This window comes from Trichogramma pretiosum, unplaced genomic scaffold, assembly GCF_000599845.2.
Source record: "Trichogramma pretiosum strain Unisexual culture from Peru unplaced genomic scaffold, Tpre_2.0 scaffold28, whole genome shotgun sequence".
In the NCBI taxonomy this organism is placed as follows: Eukaryota; Metazoa; Arthropoda; class Insecta; order Hymenoptera; family Trichogrammatidae; genus Trichogramma; species Trichogramma pretiosum.
The window spans coordinates 1,177,201-1,199,590 of record NW_019641710.1 but is presented as its reverse complement, the minus strand read 5'-3'; the positions used below and the strand labels follow the sequence as shown (position 1 = coordinate 1,199,590).

The 22,390-nt window shown below is 37.4% G+C and overlaps 5 protein-coding genes across 9 annotated transcripts; 3 read left to right on the top strand and 2 right to left on the bottom strand.

Moving 5' to 3' along the window:
• Nucleotides 1-1,346: 1,346 nt before the first annotated feature.
• Nucleotides 1,347-5,717, top strand: LOC106658955 (small G protein signaling modulator 3 homolog). Its single transcript, XM_014381175.2, has 12 exons — nt 1,347-1,852; nt 2,043-2,323; nt 2,402-2,761; nt 2,839-2,969; nt 3,037-3,270; nt 3,346-3,586; nt 3,653-3,750; nt 3,835-4,014; nt 4,078-4,188; nt 4,260-4,570; nt 4,639-4,799; nt 4,868-5,717. Exons 1-12 carry the CDS (start codon nt 1,784-1,786, stop codon nt 5,058-5,060), a joined length of 2,370 nt encoding a protein of 789 aa, XP_014236661.1. The 5' UTR covers nt 1,347-1,783; the 3' UTR covers nt 5,061-5,717.
• Nucleotides 5,718-5,762: 45 nt separating this feature from the next.
• Nucleotides 5,763-8,458, bottom strand: LOC106658956 (glycerate kinase). Its single transcript, XM_014381177.2, has 3 exons — nt 7,481-8,458; nt 6,966-7,418; nt 5,763-6,888 (listed from the first exon to the last, which is right to left on the bottom strand). The coding sequence occupies exons 1-3, from the start codon at nt 7,977-7,979 to the stop codon at nt 5,894-5,896; spliced, it is 1,947 nt and encodes a 648-aa protein (XP_014236663.1). The 5' UTR covers nt 7,980-8,458; the 3' UTR covers nt 5,763-5,893.
• LOC106658958 (histone H3) lies at nt 7,825-9,745 on the bottom strand. Its single transcript, XM_014381178.2, has 2 exons — nt 9,247-9,745; nt 7,825-7,874 (listed from the first exon to the last, which is right to left on the bottom strand). Exon 1 carries the CDS (start codon nt 9,716-9,718, stop codon nt 9,308-9,310), a length of 411 nt encoding a protein of 136 aa, XP_014236664.1. The 5' UTR covers nt 9,719-9,745; the 3' UTR covers nt 7,825-7,874; nt 9,247-9,307.
• A 210-nt stretch (nt 9,746-9,955) lies between these two features.
• Nucleotides 9,956-10,449, top strand: LOC106658880 (histone H4). The gene is made up of 2 exons (XM_014381029.2): nt 9,956-10,339; nt 10,422-10,449. The coding sequence occupies exon 1, from the start codon at nt 9,976-9,978 to the stop codon at nt 10,285-10,287; it is 312 nt and encodes a 103-aa protein (XP_014236515.1). The 5' UTR covers nt 9,956-9,975; the 3' UTR covers nt 10,288-10,339; nt 10,422-10,449.
• A 297-nt stretch (nt 10,450-10,746) lies between these two features.
• Nucleotides 10,747-22,282, top strand: LOC106659115 (GATOR complex protein DEPDC5). Of its 5 annotated transcripts, none has more exons than XM_014381458.2 (21): nt 10,747-10,958; nt 11,031-11,415; nt 11,492-12,089; nt 12,156-12,352; nt 12,444-12,996; nt 13,070-13,501; nt 13,574-13,708; nt 14,471-14,479; nt 15,211-15,428; nt 16,712-16,917; nt 16,984-17,158; nt 17,238-17,438; nt 18,143-18,241; nt 18,886-18,962; nt 19,781-19,927; nt 20,000-20,207; nt 20,282-20,390; nt 20,452-20,867; nt 20,947-21,115; nt 21,193-21,509; nt 21,754-22,282. In XM_014381458.2, exons 2-21 carry the CDS (start codon nt 11,065-11,067, stop codon nt 21,949-21,951), a joined length of 4,815 nt encoding a protein of 1,604 aa, XP_014236944.1. In that variant the 5' UTR covers nt 10,747-10,958; nt 11,031-11,064; the 3' UTR covers nt 21,952-22,282. The 5 variants fall into 5 exon arrangements, with proteins under 5 accessions (XP_014236944.1, XP_014236943.1, XP_014236945.1 ...); XM_014381457.2 differs by lacking the exon at nt 18,886-18,962 and adding an exon at nt 19,431-19,513 and having other exon boundaries at nt 10,748-10,958; XM_014381459.2 differs by lacking the exons at nt 14,471-14,479; nt 18,886-18,962 and adding an exon at nt 19,431-19,513 and having other exon boundaries at nt 10,748-10,958.
• Nucleotides 22,283-22,390: the final 108 nt, after the last annotated feature.

The window sequence follows — 22,390 nt, the reverse complement described above, 5'->3', positions numbered from 1 at the left end:
GCATCGACCTATGCCCGTAGCAGCTGTATAGCGGCCGCGACCAGGAGTTACATCAGCCGATACGTTACATTTTATTGTTCGTGGCGAGCTTCCGAAACACTCGGCTCCTTTAATCGCACACTTGGACCCGACGACACCCTATCCCGAGTTCTTTTGTCGCGCGCACTTATTTGCCTACGCTAAACCGACCAACATTGAGCTCCGACAGACAGTTGCGATATTTGCTGAAAATTCTCTCTACGTATTGCGCGTTTCCAATTTTGATGGATTTTCTTTCGAAATTGCGCCAAGCTTCGACTACGACTTTGCTCGCGTTGAAATATGATTCACGTGGGACGCAAAACGCCTCTTCCGCACTCTTTCCGTCCAATCTAATCTTTTTAACCGAGTATTTTTGTACTTTTTTCTTGAAAATACTCTTGAGAAGTTGTGGGCAACGAAACGCGCCGTCATACAATATACAAACACCTACGTTTCCTCGCTTTGACCCACTGGCCTCCAGCGATCGAACTCGGAGTCTATATACTCGTGTTCGTGAGGTCATAAAAAAAATCTTTTTCGCGTTCACTGGAGCCCGGTGAATTTCGAGGAACGACAATAGCAATATTTTTTTCGTCGCGCGTCGCTCACTCCGACGCGCGATAATTGCCGCGAGTCTAAACTAGAAAAATTACGCCCGTCGATGTTGCGCAAAAACACGCAAATTCAATAGATCTCATTCAATGTCACACTCGACATTCATTTCGAGTGAATTAAAAAATAAAAGCATATAGTTTATGACAAAAAACCAGTACGCGCACGGGCGTTCGCAAAATTACGTAATGATTCATCGCTCCTGAATGAATTACCGCGAAATGAGTATGAGCGGGGAAAAATCCCGTGAATCTGGCGTTTGCGTTTCGATTGACTCGTATTTTTGGCGCTTCGGGTGTGCGGCTTTACGTTAATCGAAGCGCGCAGTGACAAAATTCCCTCGAGTAACCACCAAGTCAAGCTCCGCGGAGCACGTGGTGGCTGTTAAAAGCTGTACACGGTTATATGCATCACGTGCGGCACTGTTTTGCATTTGTTTATTTGCACAGGAGAAAAAAACAAAATAATTTTTTCATATATTATCGGGCACCATTATTCCAACTATTTAACGTACAAAAAGAAATGGAGAAAAAAATCGTGTGTGGAAAATTTATTTAAAATTCGATGATGGGTTTGGAATTTTCACGCAAATGAGCTGTAATTGCAATATTTATTAATAGTATAAATTTTCTATAATTGTTTTCAGACAAAAGAATGAATTAAGGATATGAATTCATAATAGATTTCACGCAACAAATTTCTCAGAACTTACGTTTGAATATCCGTCGTGTATCTGTGTGTACTTTTTCGCGTTTTATATATAAAAGACGCACGCGTTATCTGCAGTTCAACGAACTAACCTAACCTAGTTGGCTATCGAGTACGCGGCACCACTAGCACCAACAACGCCACCATATCCGATTATTGCGGCAGCAGCAGTCGGCAGATGGGTACGCGATATTTTCGCGAAAGTTTATTCGCTTGTTCTGTCCGTGCGCCGCGCGACCGTCGACGTCGTACGCGTCTGCTACGATCTGCCACCTACACAACACAGTGCAGTCGTGTATGTACACAAGTCCAAAAAGTCGCATGCATCTGTCAGCAAAATCTCATCGCTAATAATTTTCAATGTTCAACGATCTTGATTATTTTAAAGTGATCGAACGTCGATTTAATTATTATTCGACGTTGTCATTAGTTTGCTCTCAGAATGGATATCGCTAAATCCTTATTCAGTGCTCGCGATCACGAAGGTTACGTGGGAAAAGAAGAACACGAAGTAAATATACTTCTCAAAATCCTTTCTATTCATGTTTTAATTATCATTTTGAATCATTTTGAATCATTTCACGGCATACCTTATTTTGACATTCTCCAATATTGGTCGCTTGAGATATGCAATCTGTTTGTTGTTATGGTTCCCATCTATGTCAAAACAAATATTAAAAGACTGTGTTCGTGTTTTATAGAAAAGTGTCAAAGCAGCTGCATCCGATGAGGAGACCGATGACGCCGCTGGAGGGTCTAATGGCGAAGTGCTGTCACCAGCACCTGGTGGACCATTTTCTGCTCTTATACCCTCAATGTGGCCTCAAGATATTTTAGCAAAGCTTAAGGAAAATGACACATCTGATTCATCATTGGAATGTAACTTTGATGAATTTGGCTTTAGAATTGATAAGGAAAACTGTTTAGATGAAAACACAAGAAAACTCTTGGAATCTCATTTAACAGAAAACCCAAGACAGAGGTATATTTTATTTTTTAAATAACACAGAATTATTATTTTTTTTTGAAAAAACTTATTTTGAACTAATCATTTATACAGGCTAGAGTGGGCAGCCTTAATCGAATTTAATAGTGACAAAAATGTTTCCGAAGTAGATAACGGTATACCTCACACTGATAAACTTAGAGAAATGATCAGGAAAGGAATTCCACATTCACTTAGACCACAAATCTGGATGAAAATGTCTGGTGCATTACACAAAAAATTATCATCAGAAACCTCCTACAAAGATATTATAAAAGCTTCGAGCAGTGATGCATTGATGACCAGCAAGCAAATTGAAAAAGACATCCTTAGAATCATGCCTGCCAATGTTTGCTTTAATAACTTGCACAGTACTGGCATTCCTAGACTAAGAAGAGTCATGCGAGGACTTGCCTGGCTGTATCCAGACATAGGGTATGCTGTAAAATTGATAATTTATTATTTTGAAGTATGTAATTCATTCACAATACTGATTAAATATTTTTTTAAAGATATTGTCAAGGAACAGGAACCATAGCAGCTTCATTACTACTGTTGCTTGAAGAAGAGGATGCATTCTGGTTGATGGCTACCATTGTAGAAGATTTACTTCCAGCATCATATTATTCTTCAACTCTTATAGGTTATTATTACTAATATACTGTCATTTTTCAAATCTAATCACTGTAAAATAATACATAATTTGTTAGGTATCAGAGCTGATCAGCGTGTTCTTCGAACAATAGTTACTAATGTCCTTCCAGATGTTGATCAAATTCTTGTTCAGCATGATATAGAGCTAAGTTTAATAAGTTTAAACTGGTTTTTAACACTATTTGCATCTGTAGTTCATATGAAAATATTACTTAGAATATGGGATCTTTTTCTATGTGATGGATCAATAGTACTATTTCAAATAGCAGCAGCAATGTTGAAAATTAAAGGTAATCCTCTATTTTCTATAATAAATTGAGTGACGATTATTTTTTTAAATGCAATTTGTTTTTTCTTTATTTTAGAATCTGATTTAAAAGCTTTGGAAAACTCCGCACAAATATTCAATGCCTTATCAGATATTCCTGGAGATATCACTGATGCAGATCAGCTTTTGGGCGTTGCATTAGAAATTAGTGGAACATTTACAGAGGCATTGGTAGATACGCATAGAAGAAGACATTTGGCATATTTAATGGCTGATCAAGGTGGCCTTGTTGGGAACCCTGATGCAGATCCTAATTTACCAAAGCAGCATTTAAATAAGTAAGAAAATGCACCATCCAAAATGTATATAAGGAGTAATTTTATGATTTAATAATTATTTTTTAGGAGACAAGTTAAACGTACCAAATCTATGCTTGAAACTCTATTATTTGGGGATGAAGAAACAGAAGATGATCTGAAATGTAAAAACATTAGACAAACAGGTATTTATTGATGAAAATGAATGTTTAATAGCACTTTCTTTTAAATATAATCTGTATATTATTGAATTTAAAATTTTCTTTCAGAAATTTTAGTTGACTTGAGAGAATCAGTTTTACAGATTGCTAGACATTTTATTACCTTAGATCCAAAACTCGGTAGTATTCAACTAACAGCAGATTATAGTATGGAAAGCCACGCAAAAGATCACGAAAATTTTATCAATGTATCGCGGATACGTAACCGACGTGCCAAAGCATTACTTGGTAAGTGGTTTTTACAAAGTTAAAGTTATCGATTACATTAAATTTAATTACTTAATTTGATAGATTTCGAAAGACATGATGATGATGAACTTGGATTTCGAAAGAACGATGTGATTACTATAATAAGTCAAAAGGATGAACACTGTTGGGTCGGAGAGTTAAATGGTCTTCGAGGTATTTTAAAAATTCATTTTAACGTTGACCTTAAATAACTATGAACTAAGCATTAGAATATTTTTTTCAAGGCTGGTTTCCTGCTAAATTCGTCGAAGTTTTAGATGAAAGAAGTAAACAGTATACTTGTGCTGGAGACGATGCTGTCAGTGAAGCAGTTACCGATTTAGTTCGTGGTGGTTTATGTCCAGCTATCAAATCTGTATTAGAGCACGGTATGAAGAGGCCTTCTTTTTTAGGAGGTACTTGCCACCCGTGGCTTTTTATTGAAGAAGCAGCCAGTAGAGAAGTTGAAAAAGATTTTAATTCTGTGTACAGTAGACTTGTGCTTTGCAAAACCTATCGTTTAGATGAAGATGGAAAAGTGTTGACTCCTGAAGAGGTGTGAAATGATTTTTTAAACCACTTATGTTAAAAAGACTTTTAATAATCAAAAGAAATTGGTTACAGTTGTTGTATCGCTGTGTACAGTCCGTCAATTTGACGCACGATAGCGCTCACGCTCAAATGGATGTAAAACTTCGTTCTCTTATATGTCTTGGCTTGAATGAACAAGTTTTACATTTATGGTTGGAAGTTCTATGTTCTTGTGTGGAAGTTGTCCAAAAATGGTAGGCTAAATCTCACTAAGGTATACTTTTTTCTATAAATAATACACTGATAAATATTTTGATGACAGGTATTATCCTTGGAGTTTTGTGAACAGTCCTGGTTGGGTACAGATAAAATGTGAACTTAGAACGTTAAGTAATTTTGCATTCAACCTAAACCCAGATTGGGAGTTACCACCCAAAAAAGAACACTCACAACCAATGAAAGACGGCGTGCGCGACATGCTGGTAAAACATCACTTGTTCAGCTGGGATTTATAAAAAAATTCAAATTATACCGTCTTAATAGAAATCTTGCCATTAAGCCAAAGTCGTATTATCACATTAATTTCATAATGTTTCCAAAAATGATCTTTTAATGGTAATAAAGATCTGTAGTATTTAAAAGAACACTTCATAATTTTAAATTGTCTTATCACACTTTGAAAATTATAGTTCAGTTAATTGAAGAAAATTTCATGTGCAATAATGATAAATCACTGTGCAATATTATGAAAGATTTATTAGTTTAATTTATGAAATTGAACGTCAGTTTTACAACATATACTTGATTTTTAATTATTGAATATGATAAGCGTCAAAGATAGAATTCTTTCCATAAAATGTCAATGTCTGTTAATAAGCCATGAACCTATGTAGTATTATATTAACGTGTTTTTAAAATATTCACTATTAATATTTTTCTATGTAATCGCGAATAGGTAAATTACTAATGCAGAGACTGAATATATTGAATTTCGCAAGATGCGATTTGTTTTTGAATCCATCGTTGGTCGATGTAATGTAAAATATTTAATAAAATTGTTAATTGTTATAATTAGAGTAAAGAGGCGGCGTGTGTACTTTTCAAAAAAGTCCAAAAATGTATTATTTTACGACGCAAAATGTTTTATAATGGAGCGTAAAACTTGTAAATTTTTCTCATAAATTTCTACGACACTGAATGAAATAAAAGTCTATGAGTACTTCAAGCAGATGATTTATTTAAGTATTTTGTAAATATATAACAATTAAAGTATAAAAATAACTGTGCAACTTTTTTGTGATAAGTCATTTCCTTTTCTTTGTAGAAATAAAGCACCAATTGAATTTGCCTAAGGTTCTTCGATTAAAAAACTATTGTAGCTCGTTGTTTGAAATGGTAAATGATTTTCATCGAAGTCGCAATTTCGGTTTTTAATATAAATAAAATGTAAGTCCATAACGTTCGTACCGGTCAGTCCAGATTTGACTAAATAATGTCCATTATGAAATCGTTTGTAAAAATTGTAACTGTCGTTTGAATTCAAAACTGACTCAGGTAGGTAATCTATGAGTATCTTTAACTTTTCTTTCAATATGTTGCTTTTAGCAGAATCGCTATTGGAAGCAATGGAATTTTGCAAGTCTCGCACCATTCGATGCATTTGCCGCGGTAAATCGGTCCAGCCGAAGGCACCCGCTGCGTCAGTCGGACCATCTTGACCATCCGTGGCTGCGCTAAGGAACAATATGAAATATTTTTTTTCCAGCTCGGGGTCGTTCGCGAGCGCCTCGGCCAAATCAAGCGAAAATCGCAGAGCCAATTCCTGATTACGACCTCCTTTCCCTGTGCCTTTGAGCACAACCGTGGGCTCGCCACCAGCCAGCAATAGAACACCGCTTTGATCGATGGACGGCGCGTTCAGTCGTTCGAAAGTTCGCGCTAGAATGTCCTCGGTTACGCCGAGAACGTCGAATCGTTGCTCGAGCGCGTCTCCCATAAAATCTCCTACATTATCATAGGCCCCTTTCAATACTCGACAAACGATTCTGGTAAATTTGGCATAGGCTTGGCTGACTCGGCCCACATCGCCTTGCACGCTACGGCTCAAGCGTATCACCTCCAAGCCATACTCGCGCCTCGCGCGTTCAGCAGCTTCGCTCAGGGCTATGTCGTTATTGCCAATGACAATGTTGCTCACTGACTCTTGAAACTCGTCCTTAGTGACATTGTCTCTTACATCGCTGCTGGAATCATTCGACAACAGTGAGCGTCGCAAACTTTCCTCGCAACTCTCGAATAAGCCATACTTCCTCAAAATGTCAATAGTCCCTTGCCGAATTTGACCTACAAGAGTCATTAAATAGCCTGTAGAGATATTCCATGCTGAGCGATTATACGCTGAACGTAAATAATCTACATACCTAAATCAACGTAAGAAGTCGGCCCACTGGCGATCGATTCGATTGGATCACCAACGATGTCGGACAATATTAAACTATGTACCGAAACATGCCTTCTTAAAGCTACTCGCGCCAAGCCACCAGCTTTGACGCTCGACAGAAAACTACGTACAACATTGAGCTCGCGTATGTCGGCTCCCAAATTTTGTAATTTACGACATAAATTGATTTTCGTTTGAAAGTCGACGTACGGCGCCCGGGGTGAGTTAAGCAGAGCTGATCCACCGCCAGAAATAAGAACGAAGATCTGGCTACGTTCTTCGACCCTCTCCACTAGCTCGAGGATCTTTTTCGACGCCTCTAACGAGGCCAAGTCCGGTTGATTGTTCGTCGCACCTTCGTAAACTTCGAAAGTTGCGTCTCGTCGAACATCTTCGATATTATCCAATATTAGCTGGCTATTGACCTTCACATCTATAGGTGAACTTGAATTTGAATCGTTGATGCTTGCATGAAAAACATGATACCGTAGTTACCTTGGAGTTCCGGCGTTATTTCGATCGGTGCCTCGGAGCTCACAGATCCATTAGGTATCGAGAGTATTGCTCGTCGAAATCCGCGAGCAAGTCGCTGTTTGAGCGGTAGAGCCATACCAGCAACGGCTTTTCCAAAGCCAATTATGTAAACAGAATCGCCGAGTACACACGAGTGTACCTTTCCCTGGGTGTCTTCGATTTTGAGAACATTATTATCATCACCGGCGGTTATTTTGGACTCGATCAGACGATGCGACATTACCGCTGTGAGACCAGCCTTGAAAATCATCAGTAGCTCCGAGCGAACTTGGTTGAGCTGGCAGCGATCGTCGTGTCGTTCCATCCTTGAATTCGAAGTTGTTGCTACTTGTCGAACTAACGACGTAGTGAACGTCTGTAAATTGTTTTTTGAACGTAATAATGCCTGACAATGCGTTAGGTTATGGTGGTGAACAAATTTTGCCTGACGCGATAGTGGCCGCACACGTAGCTGCAACATTATTGTGTGTATAATACGCCTTACGTAATATTACTTTGAAACTACGCACGCACTCGTTTAAGAAAATCTCGTCGAAGACTCGTATCGAAGAAATCATTTTTCAATTCAATCAATTTCTCCCAAACTAAACATGCCTGCTGTAAACTGCACAAGCTTAAATATTTGTCAATGAAACAAGTACGGTACTTAAACGAGACTTCTTTCAATACAACAGAACTGAAGTAGATAATTGTAACCAGCGATAGAATTAAAGAATTTATTTGTGTCTCACATAAAGTAATCGTTATTATCGTTTTGTTGATACGATTTCTTTGATAAAATGTTGACCAAGAGCATGATTTAATCCTGAATGAGCATTTTCTAAGCCTCGTTTCAATGATATGTAAATTCTACCATCAAATTGTGGTAGTCCTGAAAATGACATATTGAATTTGAACTCAAGAACATTTTCTCGACAAGCTTGATGAGCGAGCTGCGCACTCTGCATTGTGACGGTCATACACCTGGCATGAATGGTACAAAAATCAGTCACGTCTAAGAAATGAATATTACTGAGCTCGATGACAGTACAACGACCCCGCTCTGATAATTGAAAATTCTAAATGAAAGGCTTTTGAGGCTTTGAGCGCGTGATGTTTCAAGGTTTTTTTTTTGATTCTGCTTCTCAACTCTGGGCCATGCCAGTACTGTATTTATATCTAAAAAAATTCGCTACTTTTGTAAATATCGACATAGTATATGTTTAGCCTTCAACTAACGTAAAAATGCGATGTTATTTTAAGATGACTATCAAAGTAAATAACTTTTTTTAAATTGTGTTGAAACGATACTCGATGAGTGCCCATTGAGATAAAAAGCGTACTTAACCAAATGCGATATTATCTCTCTATAAAAAAAATCTTTCTAGTATTTCAATTATTCTATTCTCTCAGCATCAGCAGCACAACGCGATATTACTACTTATTTAGAATATTTAACTTGCGCTGAAAGTTGAACTTTTTATTTCACCTCCCATTACCATTTGTGCACCAGCGGAGAAATTAGCAACTCACGCTGTTCGGAAAACGGGATTGACATAGATTTCTGTCTTGATGTAATTTTTAATAGCCATTTCAAGGTCATCGTCATGACATCAATAAGCGAATCATAGCTCATGCGTCGTGAAACGCGTAATGTGACAGAAATTAGTATCTTCGATTCTCAAATAAAACCCTGGCATTTAGTGAATAAAATTAAACAAGATGCTACAAACTTATTTGAACCGTACGTTACAGCAGTTTGATAGCCCTGAAAAGGGCTGGTGTCAAAGAAAATACGACTAAATCAGTTTAGGCACGTTCTCCACGGATGCGGCGAGCAAGTTGAATGTCTTTAGGCATGATGGTGACTCGTTTAGCATGAATGGCGCACAAGTTGGTATCTTCGAAGAGTCCGACCAGATAAGCCTCACTAGCTTCTTGCAAGGCCATGACAGCAGAGCTCTGGAAACGCAAGTCGGTCTTGAAATCTTGAGCTATTTCACGCACGAGACGCTGGAATGGCAATTTACGGATGAGAAGTTCAGTGCTCTTTTGGTAACGTCTGATCTCACGAAGAGCGACGGTGCCGGGCCTGTAGCGATGCGGCTTCTTGACTCCTCCGGTGGCTGGGGCACTCTTGCGAGCGGCCTTGGTAGCCAACTGCTTGCGCGGAGCCTTGCCTCCTGTCGATTTACGAGCGGTTTGCTTAGTGCGAGCCATAGCGTCAAATGAACGTGTTTTCGAACGTGCTTACTGATTTCATATGAAAGTCGCCCGGGAGTGCGTTAGTATTTATATGATCAGCTATTGTGCCTAATCATGCGCTCATTGGCGTTCGTTGCGCAAGTGGGGATGCGCGTACTGACTTGGTCAACGCAGGAAGGGATTGCATACGAGGAAACATATAAATATGGGAACATTTTCGTACATTATCACTTTACTTTGAACCTTCGTCCAAGCATCTACAATTTGAAATCATGACTGGTCGCGGAAAGGGTGGAAAAGGATTGGGAAAAGGAGGAGCAAAGCGTCACAGGAAGGTGTTGCGTGATAACATCCAGGGAATCACGAAGCCAGCAATTCGCCGTCTCGCTCGTCGAGGTGGTGTCAAGCGTATTTCTGGCTTGATCTACGAAGAGACTCGTGGTGTCCTCAAGGTCTTCCTTGAGAACGTCATCCGTGATGCCGTCACCTACACCGAACACGCCAAGCGCAAAACCGTCACTGCTATGGACGTTGTCTATGCTCTTAAGAGACAAGGTCGCACCCTCTACGGTTTCGGAGGTTAAGAATCTGAACTGAATCAAAACGGCCCTTTTCAGGGCCACAAAAATTTAAAACGTATGGCACACTACCGATTACTGCATCTTCTTAAAACAATCTCATGAAAAAAAAAATTCGGTAATGAAACCGCATTATACAGGTATAGGTACGATCCTAGCCCTCACCGATATGACCGTCACGATTAACGGATGACGAATGTATAAATACATTCGATTTGCAGAGAACAAAGAATGTAAGAAATCATGAAACCGATGAACTGGAATTAAACAAATAATTAGTTTATTTACATCAAGTATCAATCATTATATGACTTCAATCCTAACAAGATAATCAACTTATAGCCCACTGACTATAACAATGCCATCGACACCTATCATCAAACTGATAACGCTATGTTTAGATATGCTGATTGATAATTCGAACATCAGCTTATTTACGTCTATTCTAAAGAAATAACGTTTTAGACTTGTTGCCCGACAAGCCAATGTGCCACTGAATTTTACTCTAGTTCTGCATCTTGTTAGTTGTCATGCGCTGCAACTCCCCGCTCACTTGCAATACAAGGTTATAACGCTTGCAGGTATATGTTTACATACATGCATCTGGTGTCGAGTTAATTTTGTTATTCGTAGATCGATGATTGTTGTAAACGCATGGATGCTTTCAGTGCATAAACGTAAGCTATGTTCTCATGTTAATGATACACTTTGTTTAAAATTAACATCCTTTATTTCTGTTGTTTGCTAAGGTATTACTTTTAGATTAGACAGTAGGCAATCAAAATGAAGCTATTCAAATTGATTGTGCATCAAAAGAACTTCAGTGGAGAGGACCTTATAATCAATCCTAAGGATTATCCTGGAATTAAAACTGGTGATGTAGTAGAAATATATGATCCAGATGATATTTTCAGTCGCTTGTTGCTGCAGGTTACAGCTTTCAAGGAAGACTTACAAACTAGAGAAACTATTAGTGTTGAGAGTACTGTAGCATCCATGTTTCAACTACGTACTTATGGAGATGTTTATATGAATATTGTTGATCCTGCTAAAGTAGCTCTTGATTCAGTTGAATTGACATTCAAAGACCAATACATGGGTCGAAGTGAGATGTGGAGGTTGAAAAATAGCTTGGTATTAACACTTTCTTTGATGATAAATTCTGACACATTGAACCTTCATATATTTTCATTTACATAAATGTTTACAGGTCAATACATGTGTATATATGAATAAAAAAATTGAATTTTGTGGTGGTAGCATACGATGTCAAGTCTATGAAATGTGGTTACAAGGAGACAGAGTAGCTTGTGGAGTTATTACTGATGACACAAAAGTGGTGTTTCGTTCCTCTACTAGTATGGTTTATCTTTTTATCCAAATGAGTTCTGAAATGTGGGATTTTGATATCCATGGCGATCTATATTTTGAAAAAGCTGTGAATGGATTTCTAGCAGATTTGTTTCAGAAATGGAAAAAAAATGGCAGTAATCATGAAGTGACTATAGTTCTGTTCTCTAGAACTTTTTACAATGCCACGAGTCTTGAAGAATTTCCTAATTACATGCGTGAATGTTTACAACAAGATTACAGAGGCCGGTTCTATGAAGATTTTTACAGGGTTGCTGTTCAAAATGAGCGTTATGATGATTGGAGTAATGTTTTAGTTCAGTTAAGAAAGCTATTCACTGATTATCAAAAGCTTGTATTAGAATATCATCAAAAACCTGGTATTGAGATGCCAGCAGCAACAAATTCTACTGCGGCTCAAGGGAACTTTCTTGAAGTGCTCAATATGTCATTAAATGGTAGATTTGTTTATTTTAAAGTCCATGTCCCTTTTCCTTAGCACTACAATTTTATTTGAATTTTAGTTTTTGAAAAACATTACCTGGACCGTAGTTTTGACAGAACTGGACAACTATCCGTTGTAATAACTCCAGGAGTTGGAGTTTTTGAAGTGGATAGAGAATTAACTAATGTAACAAAACAGCGTATAATTGATAATGGTGTTGGTAGTGATTTAGTATGTGTAGGAGAACAACCACTTCACGCTGTTCCTTTATTAAAGGTAATCAAAAATTACTATTGATGTTTGTAAAATAATTACCATTGAGTTTTGAAAAAAATATTCTATAAAGTCAAAACTTGTTCTATTTCAGTTTCATAACAAAGATTCTTCTATCAATGTACCTGATGATTATAGTATGCCTCATTGGATAAATTTAAGTTTTTACTCTACCAATAAGAAAATTCCAAATTCTACTTTTATACCTCGAATCAAGTTACCCCAAAGAGTTACCAAACAATGTTCAGAGAATAATGGTATTGGCATTAACTTGAAAGAGAAAGCACGCATGCTTCAGGAAGAAACCAGAGATTGTTTGCACAATACATTCTTTGATTATGATGCTTATGATGCCCAAGTTTTTCAATTGCCCTTAGCTCATGCAACTAGTCTACATAGAACAAATGGCAGAACCAAAAAAACTAGTGTAATTTGTATGGAGACTCATAACAATGCTCAAGCTTTAAATTTATTGAAAAGAAAAATGTCAGATCCTGATATCCATCATCCTCCACCAGAAGTTCATTCGCCACCACTACCTATTGTGCCAAGTACTACAAGTGGCAATAGTTCTAGAAGTGCAGCCATATCAATACCCTCTAGAAATGATAATGTAACAAGTAATGGATCAACGAGTGAAACTACTGGTAAATCATAAATATTCATTTTTATCAAACAATTAATTATCCATCAATTCATGGAAAATATTTTATTATTCAGCACCATCTCGTTCATCTACGACTAAAAGTGAATTAACGGATACTGAGATATCACCACCTCTTCGACCCATAATAGGTAGTGCAGGAAATCAACCAAAAATAAATGGTTCGCTCAATAGCCATCTCCCTCAGACGTCATTTTCGGCTGTTCGGCCTAGTCGGGCCCTCATAAATCCATTCGATCCTTCCCACGTTACGATTAAATTAACGAGTAATCGTCGACGTTGGACTCACATATTTCCCAAGGGACCAACAGGTGTGCTCATACAGCAGCATCACTATCAAGCCATACCTGCGAATCCACAGCAGCAAAAGTTATCTGAAAACAACAACGCTGATGCGTTAAGTACTTCCCCAAATGAACACCATGTAATAAGTCAAAGTTATTCTACGTCTATATCTAGATCTGCATCGCAAAGTTGCTTCAACGAATGTAAATTTCATTTCGTTTTCATATTAATTATGCCCATCGATTTTAATCACTCACAATAATTATTTGTTTTAGCAATGAGAGGAAAAATGCAGAGAATGAATTTAACTCTTTCTAACGGTATTGATAAAAGAACTACCGAACCAAAAAGTTTGACATTATTATGGGGTGCCACTGGTGAACAAGAGTGGACCCCAGCACTTACCACAGGTACGTTTTTTTTATATTGCGAATTTCGAACACTAATAAACTTGGGTTTTGAGTGAATCCCTGTGGTAAAAAAATTAAGAAATCAATTATGCAATAAAAAACTTTTTTTATCAATTATTTTTACCAGCCTCGTCGATTGCGTCAAGAGATTGACATGCTTTCTGAAAGTTAAATTTACAGATAACACTCGAATTACCTGAGTTTTCATTAAACCGAGATAGAATCATATTACTATTTTTTACATTGAAATAATAACTATTGCATCGCTCGTAACATTAATGTTTTTGGAATAATTATATACTCACAATTTTTTTATTCTTGAATTATGACAATGACTATTATCGAAATTATATGCTTGTTAATTTACATCCAAGTTTTTTCATTCGCATCAGGGTTTTGGATATTTCACGATTGCTTACGATCATTTTTGCAGAACACCTGACGCATCGACGATTTCGAGTGCTTAATTAAAATTATAAATTACGTTATTTTCATTCTTTAAAAATTTCAGTCGTACATACATCGTCAAGAAATTTTCTTTTTTTTTGTAATAGAATTGCAATGCCGCGAACCTAGTTAAATATTACTAAGATTCAACGCTAAAATAAAATTATCTCAACTATATGATAATTGTTTATCAAAATTTATGTATTTCCATGACGTGTTGGATGTTATTGGCAACGTTTGCAACGCTGGACACGTGTTTGTTGTTCGACGTGCGTGTGTGCCTACGCTACATTTGCTATTCGCTCAATCGAACAGCTATCATAGGTTAGCGACCATAATATGCCATTATCGCCTAAAGGGCTTTATTTTTATTTTTATTTTTACACACGTTTTAATCACCTATCATTCATTCGTTCATGGTGTAATTTTTCCCAGACAAGATTACAGAGGCCCACAAAAAATTTAACTGGACCGAACTATAGGGTTTCCATTGTTTTTTTTGTCCCGCTTAAGTAAAATACAGTATGGTTTTGTAACGGGTAAAAAATATAACTAGTTGGTCCGTAGTGTGAACCAACATTTTTTTATGGGCCTGTGTTAATTATTTCACTATCTAATAAAAACAGTAGTTAATGGTGCAGCCGCATGATCAAGTGAAAAAATAGTAATGCATGAAACTATATTCATCTTTTTGCATCTTTTCCTATCCTACAACTCATTACAACACGACTGACTTAAATAATTTATCACGTAACTGTAAATAATTTATCACGAACATTCAGCATGTCGTTATTCATATTTCGCATGCGTTAATTATATAACTATATTTGTTACTCTCAGTAGTCCTTACTCTCACGTCATGTACATTTTTCAAACGTCATTCTCCAGCAAATTTTGATTAAATTATCGAACGATACTGAGACTTGTACCCTGGTACAATGAAAAAAGCACGACACATTTAATTAGTTCTCTTTGTAAATAGTCATTCGAAAATTCGGAGCGTGAGTCAAAGTACCCAAAGTGAATACTTTTTATTATTGTGTAATCATGAATAGGTGTGGATTGGAAATCGCTAACGATTTCTGCATGTTTGCCGATCACGACCGATTACTTTCCGGACAAGCGGAGCTTGCAAAATGATTACGTCGTCTCGGACTACAATCTTCTCCCGGACGACGTGAACGCCGATTTTGCCCAACAACGAGCCATTTATCGCAAACCACTCTCGACAGCCGAAGTCTTTCGTGAACTCGTCTCTCAACGATTGGCTCAGGTATGTATATGAGCAATTCTCCAAATGAAACGCATTTTTTGAGGTAGAATCGCGACAAATTTTTTTTTCAACCTACGTGGATACAGACCCCCGGGAAATGTTTTTGGGGGTCCTAGGAACCTGTAACCACGTAGGAACCATTGAAATTTCGATAGTGCTTATTTTTATAGCTACTTTTGTGATTTAGAGGACGAAAAATCATGTTTTCTCCTAAATACGGCTAATTACTCAATTTCTAAGTCGCTGAAAAAGTATCAAAACTCATCTAAAAAAAATAACTGACTACTGTGTTCGATAGGAAATTTTCTCAGCTTTCCAATGGTGGTATCAGATTTTCCGATAAATTGCACATTCACCGAGAAAATCACCATCACACATTGAGGGCTAAATATGTCGAAAAATTCAGTACGGAAAAAGTGAACTTTTTGGATAATTGTTGATTTTTCCTTGTGAAAATGAAATTTATCGAAAAATCTGACTACACCATGAGAAAGCCAAAGAAATTTCCTATCGAAAGCATATCTTTATTTATTTTTTCGGTGGAATTACAATGTTATACATGGGAATTTCTTTCACGTTGTTCGCTGTTTTCTGTTTCCGAGCTGATTCAGCGCGGTCGCGAGGTTTTCGGCTCGCTACAATCAAAACTAGCTCGTAATTCCACCGAAAAAATAAATAAAGATATGCTTTCGATAGGAAATTTCCTCAGCTTTCTTATGGTGTAGTCAGATTTTTCGATAAATTTCATTTTCACGAGGAAAAATCGAAATTAAACCTCAAAGATCACTTTTTCCTTACCGAGTTTTTCGAGATATTTAGCTTGGCACTTTTGATGGCGATTTTCTCGGCGAATGTGCGACTTATCGGAATATCTGATACCACCAGTGGAAAGCTGAGAAAATTTCCTATCGAACACAGTAGCCAGTTATTTTTTTTAGATGAGTTTTGATACTTTTTCAGCGACTTAGAAATTGAGTAATTAGCCGCATTTACGAGAAAACATGATTTTTCGTCCTCTAAATCACAAAAGTAGCTATAAAAATAAGCACTATTGAAATTTCAATGGTTCCTACGTGGTTACATGTTCCTAGGACCCCCAAAAACATTTCCCGGGGGTCCGTATCCGCGTAGGTTGAAAAAAAAATTTGTCGCGATTCTACCTCAAAAAATGCGTTTCATTTGGAGAATTGCTCATATATAGTTGCGGTTCGGTTATTTCTTGTGCGGCTGTGAGTCATTTCTTTTTTTTTCTCTTCAATATACGTGCTTTCGTGCTTCTTCAGGGATTCCAACTGATCATATTGCCTCCCGGCAAAACTCAAATCACGACGCCTGGTTCAAATTCCATACCGACGATAAGCTCGGTAATGCGAGGCCGACATCAAGCTGACTCAGAACACAAAGAAGAATACTTGCTTAGTATTGGCCGGATTTTTCATAAAATTTCCCTCTGTGGAAATTCCATCAGTGTGACTCGCTACAGGCCGAGGTATGTATAGAGTAAAATTATTCCTGATCCTTATCTCGGTCGATTTAACACTTGACCATTACTTAGGCATCCATACCCGCCTTTCAACATTCACTATCGTTATCGATTTCACGCTCCACACCATGATACCTATGAGGTGTCGTGGGTGTCTTTCACTACGGAAAAGCTTGAAAATTACAACTGGAATTACTTAGATCACTACATTTGCACACGGGGAGATACTGACTTTGCCCTAGTCGAGGTAGCGTAATCAAGCATTGATTCTAACTCAATAGATTAAATTGATAATTAATGAAAATTTCGCAACCTACCTTCCAAAGGCATTAAAGTACTGGCGATTCAGAGTTTTTCTGCTACCGTTGCACAATCAAGCGACCCGAAAAATACTCGAGGGTTCTCCTCACTGTGATATTTACACGCCTCTTACTACTACCGAACAGATTGCCATGATGGAGGGATTTTTACGATTTACAGAGGGCTGGCTCAACAAAATACGACGACCTCATCCTAACAAAAATTGGGTGCGTTATTTATTTTTTCCAGTTTTTTAACCGCAATGATTTTTTTTTTTTTTAATAATGCATTTCTCAACCAAATAACTTTGATGTACTGTACAACAATTTGTATAGTTTTGAAATATTTTAGTTTTTTAAACGAGCAATGAATAACTGTTCTTTGTGGATTCTCACCTTTAGCGTCATTATCGATCGAATCCAACGATGCATGAAATGGATCGATCTTGCACATTGTAATGTATGCGTGTGTGTTTATGAAATGTGTATTTATACACAATGACACCCACGCATGCATTAAAAAGCATAATTCATATTTAACTTTTGTTTTATATGTTTCTGTATGCTATTTCCTCAGATCATAATTTAAAAAACTCTAATACTTTTTTCTAATGTTATAATAGCATAACTTTTCCCAGTAAACGATTGTCTAACATGTTTGAAACCGTAGAAAACATTTTTATCATCATTCCGAAAGTAGCAATTTGGTTTTCAATTTTTTTAATACTTTTAATTATGCATTCATCCGGCCATTTTTCATCAAATGAGAATCAGATTTTTATTGTAAATAAAAGAAAAGGAACTGTTGTAAAATTACATGCAACGAAACAGAAAAGTATAATACGTGGTTCGAGATAGTAAAATAATCATATTAGAAAAAGAAGGGAACATCCGAGAAAATTGGGCAGTGCTGTGAGCATGATGTGTTTCAGAGCCCAACAGCTTTATTAGCCGGGGTAGTCCCGAGAGATCCTGCATCCCATCTGACTAGGCGTAGGCACAGTACGAGCCTGGTATCCCTCACTAACCAGGTATAACTACTCAATTATCCCGCAACACACTCGTATCGTATACCATGCATTTGCGTTACATGCGTAACGATTAACAGATTATTATTATTATTATTATTATTATTATTATTATTATTATTATTATTATATGTCATTTATTTTTGTTTTTTTTTCCTTTCAAAAGTACCAGTTTAAATTGGTATATATTTAGGGGTTTCAGAGGTGTTACATACACTTTTATAAGTCATATTTACTGCATTTAATTTGTACATACAATTTTTAAGCCTATTTGTCTTGTGTGTATGAATTTAAGATATAAGGATACTCATGATTCACTCATAAATTGCTTATCATAACGCAGTGATCACATTCATCAATCTTTTAGCATTGTAACAGAAAATGTTTGGTTGTTTTTTATTGTTTTTAGTTTGATTTAAAATTTAATTCAAAAGTAGAATGTCTACTTGCATTTTTACAACCTATTTCGTGAGTGTTTCATTGCCTATTTTTTATAAAAAGTAACTCATATATATTGTGAAATGTAATTTTCTTGTACATACTTAATTTGCAATTGATTAATGTGTATTTATGCGTACATTCATAACTCTAAAACTCAGCGGGATACTTATATCTTTCTTGTATTTGTCACAATGACGCTATTGCAGCAGACCAGCCTAGTGGGTAGTTCACCATTTCGTGAACGTCTTGGAAGTAATCGACTGCCCGAAAAACCAAGACCAAGGTTTGATATTGCCTCAAGTCATTGTCTGCTTGTTTTCGTGTTGTAGATATTTTATCACTGCAGCTTGACATTACCGCTTTGTTAATCTTTCACATCATTATTTTATGTTTTCTTTTTGTTTTGTGTCTTTGGTGTGGTTTTACATCTTTTTTATTAAGGTTTCTGTTTTATGGTATGATTCATTACCTCATTTTTAATTGAAATAACTTAAATTATGAAATTTATTCAGGCTTTTTAAATTACACCCCAAGATCATTGAAGGAATGAACATGGTGCTATGGAAAAGTTATCTTAGTTGACGCACTTATCGACAGTGCTTCTTATATCACAGCACTTTTACTTTGATGCCTTATTTTTTTTTAATATTACTATTAAAAATTGTGATTGTTCTCAATTATTATGACAATAAGAGGACAGGGTATCAGGATACGTGAGTGAGATTGAGTGACGGGGTTCATTTGTGTGCAGGAAACACTTAAAAGCGTCGTCTTGGGCGCGTCTACGGGTACACGTACGGCCCTCGACACTCCTCGCCACGTACCGCTTACAAGGTTGGTTTTGTTTTTTCTGATTTTTTTTTGTTGCTATTTTCCTAAAACCTTATTTTCCTCGCGCTAAAATCTTGGAAAACTGCTTAATACAATCCTATTTATAATTTTCAACTTATGTTTTTGCAAAAGCTTCACTTAGTCGCATACTTCGAACGATTATTTTCGCAACTAATTTCGTGCACGATCGCGTGGGTGTGAGAATCGAGTTTGGAGTGAGATTTTTTATACTAATGAATTTCGCTTCTTCACGCCATACCCAATATCTAGGTCTGGATCGAAAGTCATGGACAGAGGAAGGGTTTCGCCAGCCAGCGAAGCTGCACAATCAGCCTCGCAAGACCAGCAGCAGCAACTACAACAGCAGCAGCAACAGGCGCAATCGCAACTCGAGCATTTGGAAATAAACGATGAAAAGTAAAAGAAAATTCCATTAATTCTCGCGAATTGAAAAACCCCTGTACTCAATGACTTCATTTTTTTCTTTAGCTTCTCTCCGGAAATGACGAAAATTAAAAGCAACGCTCCACTCCCAGAGATTTTGGAGGCAATGCGCCATCCCAGTAACGGCATCGGATTTCTAACGTCACATCCTTCTTTGCCGAGTCAGACCTTTGTCAGTGCAGACGCTGTTCAATGGCTCAGTAATCACATCGAGGGTGGCATCACAGTCGAAACTGCTTGCAGCATCATGAAAGTAAGTATCCAGAATTTTAAGCATCGACACACGCAATGACGATGCAAGCTCATTTTTCATTTTTTTTTTTTCAGGGAATGATCCAAGAGAAACTAATTTGTCACGCTTCGGGAGACTTTTCAAAACAATTTATCGTTGGTTTTTACTTGTACCACATCGTGCAGGACAAAGATCACCAGAAAGGTACGTTTTTTGCCTTATAAATGACCTTCCTCGAACAATCGATTAGAGTGTAAATTTTCAGATTACCTGCCACCGCTGGGTGATCTGCAGAGCTTCGAGAACGAATGGATCGAGGTGGAGACTCGCGTACCCAAGGGCTGGTGCGAACCGCAATCTAGTCACAGCTCGACCGGGCACCTGTCCACGTCGTCGAACAGCACGGTATCGCACCCCATCAGCATACCGAGCTCCGACACCATCGACGAATCGGACGTTCACGTGTTCCTGCGCAACGATTTGGGCGACAGTGCCGACCCGGACGAGCGAGATTTCGCCCAGCCCATGTACAAGCACACGCACTTGGACATCGATATTAACAATAAGAGCGATCGCGTCGAGTGGGGACATCTGAGATATCAGTCTGCATTCAAGCCAGATCATTCGTACGAGCTTGTGGTGCAGTGGGTCGCTGCTTCGGGTAGTATCGTTGCCGATCTCGTGAGTATATCTTTGGAATTTTAAGTTTTGCTACAAGAACATCCAAAGTTAAACCCTCATTTCTTGTTCGCTTGTTAAGGTTTTCAATTGGCAACGAAAGGCTCAGAGTTGCGGAATTCAGATGATACCGATACCCAGCGATTTGCTTGCTTTGCCTTTTACCGCCAAAAGCGATCCTTTACGCGGACCGATTTTTATTCCACTCGATACCGAGTGCTTGATGGCTGGCAAACGGTACCTTTTCGAAGGTACTGTGTCATATTTTATTCGTTGCTTCATAACGACTTGCAGCTATTTTGAATTTATTTATTTCAATTATACACAGAGTTTCGCGAGGACAGCTACGCGCAGCGTTTGTTCCTATTCCAAGGGACAATACTGCAGCGATTCGGCTTCTTGCGCTGCCTCGTGGAGGGTAACGAGAATGCCCATCAGTACGTGCACTGCACCGGAAACGCCTTCGTCCTTGTGCCTTCGACCATCAGTCCTCGACCACGTCAGCCGACCGGTTCGAACATCACTCGACGCTCTGGTGTGCAGCATCGGTATCCTGTTCACGCGGACCAACCGAGCCCTCACGAGGCCTACATCACACGACACGTCAGTGGCAAGAATAAGGATGATTACAGCATGGACAGGAGGGTAAGAGAATTTTCCACGTTTTACGATTTTTCATGACAGAAGATCGTTTATTTTACAGATTTGCGTTAAACGATAATAGCTCTATCGTTTCATTACATTGTTAGAAGCGCTTAATTGTAATTAATACACGCGACGATATTTAATTAATCGAAAGATACACTTAAATCACCATGAAATCGTTGAAATTTTTATTTTTTCACTTAATCCTCTTCGTTATTCATCAAGTCCAATTTATCTTTTTTAGATGGGTTTCCTCTGGTCATGGAATCATATGCTTAGTCGAAAATGGAAAATCCCCTCAACAGCCACAGGCGACGAACTTTTTCAGAAAAAAATCATCCAAGATTTTCGTCACTTTTGTTCGAATGGCGACAATCGATTAAAAAGATTTTGGGATTCTTGCTGGGAATCCAAGGAGAAATTCTGTACAAATGCCAAGTGATACGTCGATCTCATTATTTTTAGCATTTTTATCTTTCATATCATGCGTTTCACGTGATTCGCTTCTGCTGGTGTTTCACGTTAAACTTGCATACATTATGCACAAATACATTTTATAATATTATGTTTATCTTTATTTTAGAACAAATTCTCCTGTTAACGAAACATGTTAATTTTTTACGATACATGTTACTCTAGCTACTAAAGCCTACCTATTTTTATAAAATATATTAAATCGATCATTGTTAATTTTGTTATAATTTGTTATAAAATTTTATCGTGTTATTCTGTACAAATTCACTTAAAGAATAAAATACAAAATGTCTTAATTTTATTATGTTGTTAGAAAAATTAATAATACCCTATAATTTGTCAATGCAGTAATGCAGTATAACAACAAATGTTTGTACTCAAATATACAATATTAAAAATTTTTTGAA